General features: G+C 44.0%; 1 protein-coding gene across 1 annotated transcript in view; it reads left to right on the forward strand.

The window, feature by feature from the left end:
* The window catches only part of ADRA1D (adrenoceptor alpha 1D), a 51361-nt gene extending 45082 nt beyond the window's left edge, over window positions 1-6279 (forward strand). The window contains exon 2 of the mRNA XM_009681823.2: window positions 1710-6279. Coding sequence (XP_009680118.2) covers window positions 1710-2278 — 569 coding nt within the window. The 3' untranslated portion in view covers window positions 2279-6279. The remainder of the gene's footprint in view (window positions 1-1709) is intronic.
* The last annotated feature ends 7468 nt before the right edge of the window (window positions 6280-13747 follow it).

Here is a 13747-nt window from a genome sequence, read left to right on the forward strand (position 1 = left end):
GGAAACTAAGACGCAGCACCTCTTCCCTGACAAGGGCATGAGCAGGATTTGCCTGTTCACATCCCCTGGCCCCAGATACTCACACTGAGCTAAAGCACAGTCAGCTTCAGACCAGGCTTTGGGCAGTGTCTTACTGCAGGGCTGAGAGCCAGGGATCCCCCTGCAGAGAGCACACAGCCCCGCGTAGAGGATGGCCTCAGGCACTGCGGGCAGTGGGTGACTCTGGGCAGAAAAAAGACCCATCCGCTATTGCCAAGACCTGAGACTCAGGAGAAAAACTGATGCTGGGCCTGGAAACCTGCTGCTGGCCCACGTCCCCCAAAGATCGCACGCTGGTTTTGGGCCCAAGAAGGTCAGCTGGGGGATAGTGCAAGAATGGGGCAAGGCAAAGCTCTGGCGCTTCCCAGAAAGGATGGAGAAAGCAGAAGATACTGGATGCAATGTAGTAACAAACCTCTTTAGTTAAACACAGCCACGGTGGGGGCCCTGCCTCTTCAAATCCCTATTCCCAATCCTATTGCTCTGTTCAAAACCACGAGCTACAACCCCAGTGACTGCACACCAGTCTGTAAAGAAAGACGATGCATTTCCATGTAAGCCCCATTCTTTTTTCCAATCACTGACACTTCAGTCATGCGTACTGTCCTTTTTCAATGCCTCCTTTAGCATAGCTTAACAGCCAGCAGGCACTTCAGCCCTATGGCTCGAGACAGCAGAGATACCTCCATGCTTTCTCCACCTAATAATAGGAAAATGCTGAGATGTTTCTTTATTCACCCACATCCCTGCACTGGGGTACCTCACATACCTAAACCTGAGTCTGTTTTGTAAATTCTCTGCTGCTTAGGGATGGGTGTAAGAAAGCTTTGCTTGAATCAGCGCTCTGGGTTTCCTGGATTATGATTTTTCTCTAGCAAAAAAGTTGGAGCTTTTATGTGGTTAGTGGAAGTTCAGAGCCTCAGTCCTGAATTTCTGGCTCCAGGCACCTGTTTTACTGTTTTGATACCAGACTTTTGAGCACAGGGAAAATAATAATGATATCTAGAGCTAATGTTATTTACTAAAATACAAATTAATGCTCAGTCACATGGTGGCATGATTTGTCATCCAGACCTAAAATTAAAAGAAATTTAGGCTGAGTCAGACAGTTATTTCAGGTTTTAGTGGGTAATATGAAGTGATGGGGCCATGTGGGAGCAACAGTGACATCTTCTGGCTGCACAAAAATCTCAAGTTTTTTTCAGCAAGAAAACCACCAGGATCCTCCAGCCCAAAAGCATAAACTGGGCCAGAGTGGACAAAAGGGGTTTTTCCCATGACAGTTGCAAGCTGGAGCAGTGGGTTTTATCCCAGCCCACTTCAGGTGTCTGCCTTCAAGACACGCCTTAGCCTCGCTGCAAAACTTGAACAGAGGGTATATGACGTTCACCAAAACTAATCCCTGCAACCCAGCTGAGCATCAGTTTGCTCCAGCTGATCTGGTGTGGGACAGGGCCTGGCCACATAGTGCTGCTAGACCAGGGAGGCATTTGTTTCCAGCTGGCTGCCTAGGTCATGAAGCTGTTCCCCAAAACAATTGCTAGCCACAGACCTAATAACAGAATCACATCTTCAGCCGTGTCCTGTCACCTCCTCCACCACCCTTACTACCCTGTGCTGCCATGTCACCCCCCCTCCTCTAACCTAGATTTCTTTCAATCTCTTCCAAGGTTCCTTCTTCCCATCTCTGAAGCCCTCAGACATGGTCTTCAAGGTCATCTTCTGGCTGGGATACTTCAACAGCTGTGTGAACCCGATCATCTACCCTTGCTCTAGCAAAGAGTTCAAGCGAGCTTTCATCAGGCTCCTCAAGTGCCAATGCCGCCGGAGAAGGAGGCCCATCTGGCGGGTCTACGACCACCACTGGCGAGGGGCCTCCATGAACAGCTCCGAACGAGACTCTGAGGCAGACCCAAGACCCAGAATTAGCACCCTAAACAGTTCGTTCATATTTAACTCCTCCTTGCAGGAGAGAGCCAGTAAGAGGAGAACACTCAGCTTCAAGAGCTGGAAAATGCTCACGCCATTCCAGAAACCAGCATCCACGCAGCTGAAGGAAAAGATGAACAGCCTTTCTAACAAAATCCGGGGTGGCTCCAGCAAAGGAGGGGTGACAGCCACCTACAAAACAGAGGTAGAGTCTGTTTCTATTGGGATCCCGCATGACTTCACAGAAAGCATCGACTATCAAACCTATGACTTAACAGACTGCTGTGGGCTGAGAGAAACAGATATTTAAAGCCCCTGGGACAGCTGTTGATGGTTTCTTTAGAGGTATCTAGCAGAAACACAAAGGGATGCCATCTGTGGGTCTGTCAGGCAGACTGGAAGCAGCAATCAGGTATAAAACTTGGTCACCCAAAGGTTATACAAGCATCCCCCACACAGAGGTCAGCCCCCTTCTCTGGGATTATGGGTTCCTCAGATAAGAACCAATGACATATCCCATTTTTATAAGCCGTGGCAGAAGGGGAAGGTGTGGGGTGGATATGGCCTTAGGAAAAGAGCTGTTTCCTGCAATGGGATGGTTATCTGTCTTTGGAAGAAACTGTGCAATTAAGGGAAACCAGGATGTCTCCTTTGCCTTAAAAACAACAACATAAAATACAATAGAAAGATCATACCCCCAAAAGATGCCAATCCTGCCTTAGCACATGTGACCACGTTTCCTTCCAGAGGTGGCATCCAGAAAGGAAGCTGTCAAGTGGTAGCTAGCAGGTGGCCCTTTAGCCTGTGGTTTGGGAGCCTGCAAGACCACAGGGTTGGACAGGACCTCCAGCCCAGGTCTTGGCTCTCCAGGGCAAGAACACCACAGTGTTCCCAAACAGGCTGGGGAGGACTGTGGCTCTGAGTTATTGTATCTGCAATGACCACGGCTTTGCCAGGTCTGCATAGCCTGGCTTTAGGCCAGAGCAGCTGTCCTGATTTATACACTGATGCCAATGGGTGTGCGGGTCTCTCTTCTCTAATTCTAACCTATGATGCATTTCTCATTTCACTTTTGAGTCCAAAAGGAACTAGCACACTCCCTTGCTCTAGTGCACTTCCCTCTGTAGTACAGAGAGAAAGCAATTCCTTCTCACGCTGGCCATCTTTGGCCTTTTCTCTCCCATTCCTACCCTCAATTTCCATCTCTCTCAAACAATATGAAATAAAGATGCATCCTAGGGGCTCAGCTCAGGTCCAAACTCAGCCTACCCTATGGCTCAGGAAAGGTGGGATGGTTGAGTTTGGGTTCCGTTTCTACTGGTTATAGAGTCAAAGTTAAAATGGAGCTAAAGTGCAGTGGGAGTTCCCTCGCGTAGACGCATCTTGTCCCCAGTCAGGATCATATCCATGACTCTTCTCCCAGGTGACTTCACACGTGCCTGACACTGAAGCCTTTGGTGGCGCTCAGTAATTGACCTTGCTTGTGTCTGCTAGTACGGACAAAAATGATTTCGATAAGGGTTTATTTCCTCCACTCATAATCCCAGAGTGTGAGCTGCCCAAGGGAAGGCACCATGGCCTCCTCTCTGGGACAACAAGGGGACAGAGCTGTGACAATACAGCCTATGCCGGCCAGGCTTGCTGCACCTTGTGCTTTGCTGCTCAGGAAAGACTAGTTGCTTACACCCTGCTCGGCCATACGTTTCAGGCACTGGTTTTATCGCATTTCAGTCAGTCAATGAGCCCAGGAGTTTCCACGATGTATGAACATTAGATTTAGCAGTGAGCCCAGGCCTGAGACACCCAGGTGCTGAAGACAAAGTCTGGATTGGAGGCAGAGCATCTCAAGTCCAGTCTGCAAGGTAAATAAAGAACAGGACCATGAAGTCCAGGGATGGAAACATGACGCTGAACGTGTCCTGGATGGAAACTCACCCACTTCAGCACTGTCCCCCAAACCCATTAGGAATTTTTCATGAATGGGGCCTACAGCACATCTAGCTAATCCTCCTAAGGCTATCAAAAGAGATGAAAAGCTTTTACCTTTTAAAGGAACAAGCGTGTTACAGTGCCTCCTGAGACATGGTATCCTGAGTGGGCCCCATCTCCACACCCGTAACACCCATCTGCCCTTCACTCAGTGCAATGGACTCTGAACTGGACAAATTACTGCATAAATACTTGCAGATTTTGTCCAAATATTTTCCTTCCAGAAGCTAACCCCGACAAGAAGCACGGGCAGCACTACACTTGTGCTGAACCCAAACTCATTACCGCCTGCATGTTCAGAAGTGGTGAGTGTTTGCAAAAGCAGCCAGAGATTGCCAGCTTGCAGGGTTCAAGCCTACCAATGCAAGGGTCCAATACCCCCTGTGGGGAACTGCATTTTTCTTTTTCTGTTTCTTTGGCCTTCAGGGGGAGTGAGATCCTATGTGATGATGGAATGGCACAGAAAGTCATTTTGCAGTGTAAGGACTGCTCCTGCCACAGGTTTCCTGGACAACTTTGGATTTGGGTGCCTGTCCTGATGGGAGAGCATACCCACCATTCCCACTGCTGGCACTGGGGATTCAGCAGGGAAGTCATTGGGAGCACTAGGAGGGGGCAGTTGCTGAAAAGCTTTCCTGCCAGAGTGGAGATGCCTGAAAGGACACTGGTGAGGCAAATGGTTACTCCTCCTGCGCTTTGCCTTACTCTCTGGATGCCTATGCATGCATACTACCATCAGAGGGAGAAAACACACCCCCCCGATCAGCATTTTTGCCTCCTTCTGATGACAGCACTTTGCAGGTCTGACACATGCGAGTGCAATGTAAGCAGTCTGGGGGCGCACGTTAGGATGAGCTAACGCAGACCTCGAGATTACTCACAACGTTAACTGCACAAATAGAGGTGAAAGTCTGGTCAAGGGGAAGATAGACATCTGCTATTAAATGCTCTCTGATGCTCTGGAGTGTTTATATCTGATGTCTGTCAGCCTCAGCGGGAATCCAGCCAGACAATCACAGCACAGAGCAACATATGTGCTCCCATGACCATACAGCTACACGTACACGTTTTACTATACTTGTGTATATAAAGTCATCTCCAAAATGGCAGACTGTCTCCTATAAAGTGGGGACTTTGGAGGGGCTTTTTGCAACTGCTGGCAGGCAGCTTATTCCCAAGGGAGAGCTTAAATTATTGCTTACACTTCACCCTGATCCTTTAAATTTACTTCTTTACTTTTCTCAATTTTGAAATATTTACAGCCTCCAGTCACTTGAAAGCATCAGGAAGGGAAAGCAAGATTAGTCTGGGGTTTTACTGCCTCTCCATGCCAATTCTTTACAGACCTACAGGGAAGAAAAAGTCTGTTTAAGCACATATATGTGTACACGTACACAACTGCCCAACATCTAGTTCATTTGCTTTCTGCTGTTGCATCTGTGCCTATGCTTTTTAGGGTCCCAAAGGTTGCCCTAGTATGTACTATAGGAAAGTTTTGAGCTCTGCTGTGCTGTGCTAAGGCAAAACACCCGTTTCTCATCTAAACCCAGGCCCTCCCTGTCCCCTTAGCAGCGTGGTTTAGCAAAACGCATCAGAAGAAGCGATGTCAGGATGGGACTCTGAAGCCGGATGTGTAGAGCTTCAGGTAGAGTAGATTGGGGCTGTCTTTGCTGGCAGGGGAGGAAAGACAATGTTGCGGGAAATATGACCTGGGTATCTAGACCTGCGCATTTCACACTGATTCCCTTAATCTCAGAGCTCTCACAGCTTTGGAAAAATGGGCTCAGACCGTCAGGTGGTAAATTTGCTCTGATCCCACTGGCTTCTCTAGACCCGCAATGGTGTGACCAGCTGAGGGTATGGCCCCGTTTCTCCAAATTTAGCAAGCAGGCCATTTCTCAAAACACCTGCACCTTGGTTATCCAGCAGCTCTCACCTCATCGTGCTGGCTTTCTGTGTCACTATTGCATCGTCAGACCTCGCTGCTTCAGCAAACCTAGTGTTAAGGGTGGTGAACAGTGGCTTTTATGTCAGTAGACCCTCATGAGTCCTGTTCAAGGAGGAAGGAAGACCCCGCCAGCCTGAGCTGGACTGCAGTTGGGTTGCATTACTATTGTTTACAGTGTGTATATAAGTGTACATTTTCTTTAGCAGACATTGGAATTTTTTATGTATAGATTTTTATTTTTCATCCTCAGATGTATTTATTAGCCAGAGTATTTCTGTTTTGTGATTCAAGTTATGTTGGATTGATGTAAGCTCTATGAAACAGAATGCACATATTTTTGTTTGTTTGTACCAAATACATGCACAAATCTGTCTAAAACATTGCTGTGAATTGTCACTGTGCCTCATTTCTAAAACAGGGGCAGTAGGGGCAAGAGATGTCAGGGAAAGGGCTGTAAGAAAGAGATAGAAACTAGCCTCAAAAACATCTTTACACCTCTGAATAAAACCATTACGTGCCCATAATATGAACACTGTCTACACTATCACTCCATTTCAGATCAGCTGAGCTCAAAAGCAGGATACAGTGGACTTAGAAAGAATTTAGAAAAGGGTGGCTAAGATGAACAAAGACATGGGACAGTTTCCATATGAAGAGCAGTGAAAACAAAGGACTTTTGCCTGGAAGAAAAGATGACAGAGGAGGAACATGATAGAGGTCTACAAAATCAGGAGTGCCAACAAGAAGACAAATAGTGGATTATTGTTCACTGTTTCCCATAATACAAGAACTAAATGACATCAAATTCAATTATCAAAATGAATAAAGCAAGGTAATTTTTCACACGGCACATGTTTAAACTGTAGAACTCATCGCTACAAGATATTGCATCTGCCAAAAGCTCAGATAGGTTAGAAAACCAATTAGATGCCTTCATGACAGAAAAGTCCATCACGGGTTGTTGGAAACATTTATATAACCTGAAGTCCCTGAGCAAAGAAGTCCCTGAGGCAGCAATTGCTGTCAACTGTGAGATTATTTTAAGGGATATCACTTCAGGCTGCTTCTTTTTCTCTATCCCTCCCTAAGTTTCCATTGCCAGAGGCCAGGTATTCAGCTAGACTGGCTCTGAGCTAGTACAGTTGCTTTTACGTTGCCTCTTTATTTTGATGCTGAGTAGCCCATCCATGCCAATTAAATTGTATATTACGCTGTCCATGGGCTAAAATGAACAAATACATAGAAAACTCAAGGTTAGTCTCCAATGTACAGCAGATCAATAAGGTCATGCAATTTTGCCATCGCTGTATTCAAATTCCTGCAAGGGAATTTCTGTTATTGAATACCACTTATAAATTATAAACCAGCTCCTGAATAGACTGACTTTGAAGAACTTTCCGCAGATGATAAGCTTGTAGCTGGGGCTGGGGTTTGCCTGGAGATGACCCAAGAAATTTTGACTATCTTGTGTAAAGGTTTCAACTTCTTTTTGGCATTTAGACCTCTAAATATTCCTCCGTACAGGTGCAGACCATGCATAGTAGCTTTGCTTTTCTTACGTACCTTTTGGCGGGATTCAGCTCACAAATTAGGACACCTCCATTACAAAGAGGTGTCCACACATGAGCCAGATGTTTAAACCTTGTTATAGACATGTAGGGCAAAAATTTGTTGCCTGAATATAGGTGCTTAATGCCATTTGAAACATTCAAAGTTATCTAAGACATTTGCACAAGGCTAGGAGATAGGACATAAAACTTGTGCAAAATTGATGCAGGAATATGGCAGAAGGAGCTAATCTGTAAGCTGGGTACAGAAATAAATGCTGGGCAAACAACAGGCAGAAGGTGAAGTTCAGATTCCCCCTTTGCCCCAAAGTAAAAAAGAGACAAGCTATTTACTGTCTTTTAACATGTCACCAAGAGTCCTACCAAAATGTGACTCCCACGATGGACCACACTACCCAGTCCCTCGGGCATCCTGGGAGACAGAGTCCTGCCAATAGGGTGGAGGAGGAGAGATCAGAGATCATAACCTAACGACAAGTCCCATGAGGCCAGGAAAAAAAGCTTAAAGCAAAATATTCAGCTCTGTTCAGCTCAAAAAACCAAACTCCTCTAACTTTAAAGAGCTCCTTTATGTGATCTTGGTGGATAATAAGATGTCTTGGGGTTTGAAGGGTGGGGTACAAGCATCAAAAATAACATTTATGCGTTTTTCTGGAAATATCATATCTCATTTATTGTGCCCAGCTCTTCTATCTTAATTTCAGGTTCACAATACAGCCTCAAGCAAGTCATTTCACATAGTTTTGAAACTGCTGGACTTTCTGAACTTTCTGGACTTCTTTACCTTCAGAAAAGACTGAATTAAGGCAGGGATTCCGCCCATCATAGGTCTGACCGACCAATGCTAACGTCTCACTCAGACCTTGGAGACAGCATTTGGGCATTTCACAAAAAATCCAGGCCCATCCCAACTCCTGTGATCGATATTTTCCTGTTTTGTAACTGAAAACAGAATCTGAATTTCTAAGGGGGCTTTCTCTTCCAGTTTATTACTCCTGGTCAGGATGATGAGCACATTCATCCATAATGTTGCATCTGCAGTCACAGCACCTAATTGCACCTGCATCAAACGTAAGTGTGAAAAGGAAATCGGTCAGCACTGAAATGCAGACGGTACTCCATACGTGCTCTGCTCCATCTATCAGAAGGACCTACCCGCCCATGAATGCAATCAAACATTGTACATGAGCAGGGAGAGACCGGAGTCCTCTTCCTTCAACTGCAAAAATACAAGCTGCTACCTTCTGAATGGAAAAAAAAATCCCCTAAATAGTACAGTTGATTTTGAAATCTCTTTGAAATTTGACTGTAATTGAGTAGCAAGGCCACTGCTCAAAGACAGAGCGCTGCCGCTTCAGAGCCTGCTGCTCTCTCCTAGCAGGTCAGTAGTTGCCTAATTCAGTAACATGTGGATTAGCAATTAGGGTTGAGTTGTGGCAGGAAGGTGTTTTGAAAGGAAAAAGTCCCAAAGCCTAGCCCTGTCCACGGCCAGGATGTTGACTTCATGTGGCATGTAGGAGAGGAAGACCATTACAAGAGAGTTTCTTCTTGGGAAATGACAGTCACAGGAAAGGAAACAGTGGGTTGAAGATCACAGATTAGAAAAACTAAGATATGTAATAAAAAACTATTTTTAAAAGAGCCCAGAGTTCCGGAGAAGGTGTTTGAAACAGACACCTGAAAGGGACACAAAAACCCACCCCAAAAAACAAAAGCCCAGCATACCCTGACAGGAACATGCGAGGCAAAGCTATACCTACATGAAGTTATCCCAAAAGCTCTTTGCCATTTACAAATTGCCTTGATGCAGATTGAAATTTCTCAACAAATTATTAAAAATATGGAACATCTTTGAGTAACCCTGTTTCTACCATGGCAAGGTAGCTTTACAGGTTTAAAAGGCTTGCCACCTTGACAGCGCTAACATTAATTTGTGAATAAATTACTATTGCTTTATACATGTTTATTACTATATTATTAAACAGATGATTCACTGTCCAAATCCAATTTAACTTTGATTGCTGTGGAGCTTTAATTTCTAATCTGTTTGAGTCTTGCAAGTGTAAATGTTGCTTTTCAAAGCTTCAGGGCATGGGCTTTTTGATAGCGTATAAATATATTTTTATGTATTTTTATGTATTTATACATTTACTCATATGTATAAGTACATATGTCCACATAGATATACGTAGATACACATACAAATAAGAATAAATTTGACCTTTCAGAAATATATTCATGAACTTTTGGCAAAAGCATGTTTTTCCCTGTCCGTTTGAGCCATAACATTGCATGTTCTGTATTGTTCTATATATCTTCCTCTGTACCCTAACCTCAAGAAATTAGAAAAAGGTTTTTTCAAGGTTCAAAGGTTTTTTGTGAATGAGTCACCTATTGCTGACTGCACTGTGGGCACTCACCCCACCCCCAACTTTTAAAATCTGTAATCAAAAAGCTATAGCTTGAATATGTAAGTCGTTAGACAGGGACATCACCCCACATAAATGCATGTGCCATTGACTGGCCAAATAAAATTTAATTCATGGAAAAACAAAAAAATGAACATTCAAATCTCCTGCAAGCACATATGAGGAAATAGCCAACACGGATTTGTCAGGAACAAATCCAACCTATCTAATTGCTTCTGTAACAGGCATTACGCCCTGTACACAGAGCAGGGGAAGATGTCAAATACGTGGTCTTTAACAAGGCTGTGGATGTTGTCATGGGACAGCCTTAAATGCAAAAAAAAAGGAAATAAAGAAATATAATTTAGTTGAAATTATTACAAGATGAATGCAGAACCAACTGGAAATCCATGCCTCAGCAAGAAAAGGCTTTTAGGCCTTTTAATATACACAATGTTGACCCAGATTTATATGGACCTCTTATAAGATCTGTAAGGACCACTGTCCTGAGTCCTGCTCCAGTCAGTATTTTAATCATTGATAAAGATGATATAACATAGCATGTGTTTATGAAATTTGCAAATTTGCATGAAGCAGGAGCAAGAATCATGGAGGACAGGATTAGATTCAAGATCAGGATCAAAATGACCTTGGCACACTTAAGGAACAGTTTCAATCAACTGCAATGCATTTGACCTAACGTAGCAAGTATGAAGTTCTGCACTTCAGCAGGAACAATCAACTTCACAAATACAATGTTGGAGAACAGGCAAATCTGAAGGAAAAAAAAAAAAAAAGAAAAATCCGGAGGTATTGGTGGATCCAAGGCTGAACAGGACTGACTAACCAGTAACTGAACAATAACTAATGGGCTCAGGTAGAAACTATCTCAAAGCCTGTTGAGCTGGATTTGCACAACCTCGCAGTTTCCCAGCAAGCTGCTTTATTTTTCTACGTGTATTTATCACCTAGCAGTTCACTTTCCATGACGGCAATGAGGTTCCTAAGTTCAAGTTGGATCATTTTAAGGGAGGAAAATCTAAGGCCCTCTTGGGTTTCCACATGGGCCGCTCCCTTTGGCCACAGCCAAGGGTCTTGACATCCTGCTACCCCAGGATGTGTCCTGGCCGAGTCCGACCATCCTGCAATGGCCTGTCCCTGTAGCACTGCGAAAGGAATAAACATCCCTCCAGTGATCAGTTTACTAGTAGAGAGGGTGTCCCTTTTCCTTCCAATCTCCATCATCTCCTAGTAGCCCCTGCGAGTCAGACACGCTTTAACGGTGCCTCTCTCCACAGACTGCGTCTACAACAGCATCTTCTCAATATCTGAGAAAGCAGGACTCTCATTTGACAGGGAAGGACTAATAAATCCACGGACAGGAAGCTGAGGTGAGGCAAATTCATATTAAAAATAAAGTGCAAATATGAACTGGAGCAGATTTTCTGAGGGATTCTTGAAATGGAAAACTTGGGAGACAGGAAAAGAGAAAACCCTTGTTAGAAAGCTTGCCCTGGCTCACAGAGAAGTAATCGTCTTGATGTGAAAATTTGCTCTCCTGCCCTTCTTATACAGGAGGTCAAGCTAAATTATCAGAATGCTCCGTCCATCTGGGCTTAAAAATAAATATTTTTTCTGCCTGACTTGGCAAGTCCTGCTGAGGAGCTCCAAATATTGACCAAAGATTGCACCTGTTTTGCTGAAAGGAGAAAATATACTGAACTGAGCTGCTGTCCCAAAGGAACCAGGATAGAAATATTTTCTTCTCTCTTCTCTTCTCTTCTCTTCTCTTCTCTTCTCTTCTCTTCTCTTCTCTTCTCTTCTCTTCTCTTCTCTTCTCTTCTCTTCTCTTCTCTTCTCTTCTCTTCCCTTCCCTTCCCTTCCCTTCCCTTCCCTTCCCTTCCCTTCCCTTCCCTTCTCTTCTCATTTGTTTATTTCTTACTCTATTTTTAGTGTCCATTTTCTGTGCATTACATTTTTCTACCAAGGGCTACTGCACTATTTTTAGCTCGTGGAAATTGGCCAGGCAGTTAGACAAGCTATTTTTTACTTTTTTCATTTAGGTATTTATTTTGGAGGGATTTATTAGCCGAGAAAGTAACCTGACTGACAGCCTGGGAGGTCTTTTTTTCCCTCTCCCCTTCTTGAAGCCAAGGAATTGCATTTTGACATGCAGGGCAGCCTTCCTGGGATGATCTTGTCTCTGCCCCGTCTTTTTGCCGCTCCCCACGGCATGTGGAGTCAAGTGCAGGCCACGTGTGGCATCTTTATGGATCCTTCCACTCCAGGTTTGCTTCTGGCAAGACCATCTGGGGAGTTTGTGAGTCCTGGGCTGACAAAGGAATCACTTCTTCGCTCAGGCTGAGCCAACGGGCCCATCGGCGATGCATGGCCAGACACCACAGGGCCAGGCTCAGGACTCCTATCCTACTTAATCTGTCTGAATACGAAGTTTTTCCACACCTCTGGTCATCAGGGCCCTCCCTCTCTCGGCCTTTCCTAGGTCTATTATTATAATCCTTTTTTGAAAGCGTGTGGCCAGAGTTAATCTATTTCAGTTGTAGTTCCACCAGGGAACCAGGGATAGCATTAAGTGCGTAACATCATTATGCACACGACATGATGATATTTTTCTTTTAATCTCAGTTTCCTAATAAGTCCTAACATCTTACTGGCCCTTTTTACCAATGCTGAGCACTGAGGATATGTTTTCATCTCAGCTATTCTCAAAGATTCAGCACCTCTTTCCTGAATGCTAATAACTACTTTTGAGTGCATGACCAGTTATGCATAGTTTTTTCATCTGCATTATTTTGCACTCATCAGTATTAAATTCACCCCCTAGTAACACAGTATCATGAGATCTCTTCCACAAATATTCACATCTAGCCTTAGTTTTGACTCCTTTGAATAATAAGGGATTGTCAGCAAACTGTACCAAACTATTTACATCTTTTCCCAGACTTTTTTGGAATGTGGCAACTATTATGGGTCCCAGCACTATCTAAAGGAAATTTCTAATAAATTCTAATGACTATTTAATCATAATTTTTTGCTTCTTCTCCATTTATTTTGCCATTTATTAAACTAGAAGGCCTTTTACTTTAGTGCATGACAGCTTAGAGAAAGCTAGGAAGAGTTTCAGGATAGACTGGTGAGTATTACACACAAAACTGTGCACACTGTGACATGTTCATAAATGAAGACAATGACCATATGGGGAAGAGAGGGGGAAGAGTATGGATGATATCACTTCAGAGGAATTTTGCAAGGGCATTAGAGTGCAGATACTATGTACAGTACGTGTCATGTGCCAGCTTTACTAGACCAAATACTTACCTCCATGGAAGCAATGGACAACCTAATAGCAAAAGCCAACATTTTTTCAGGTAACTGCAGAGTAAACAGGTCATATATTCATTTTCAATGAGAAAATGGTGCTAATGCCAATATATTCTTAAAAATGCTACTAGCAGCACAGAAACAAAAGCCATGGGTGGTGACTAGACAAAAATAAGGCTTTACAGGAATAAGCTCAAATCTCATTCGTTATTTAGGAAAATAGGGAGAAAGAAAATCCATTATTGCGCTAAGTAATAAGCACCTAATATAGCTTAAAAGTATTCCAACTCCTGGGTCTCTTCAAGAGGTAATACTCAATGCAGCGATCAGGGACCAAAATAACTGAGAAAAGATTAGGAAATATCTTCAAATGAGGTTGGAATCTCTCAGCTGAGTGCTGAACGAAGGAGAAGAACCCTTCCTGCTCTGCAAAGCACTATGAGAGAGGCTGAGAGAGGAGCTGGAGCTCCTGCTTTGAGAGTCTTACATCAAGTAGAACAGAGTGAATACCATCACTAGCTGTT

The sequence above is a fragment of the Struthio camelus genome, chromosome 4 (genome assembly GCF_040807025.1).
Source record: "Struthio camelus isolate bStrCam1 chromosome 4, bStrCam1.hap1, whole genome shotgun sequence".
In the NCBI taxonomy this organism is placed as follows: domain Eukaryota; kingdom Metazoa; phylum Chordata; class Aves; order Struthioniformes; family Struthionidae; genus Struthio; species Struthio camelus.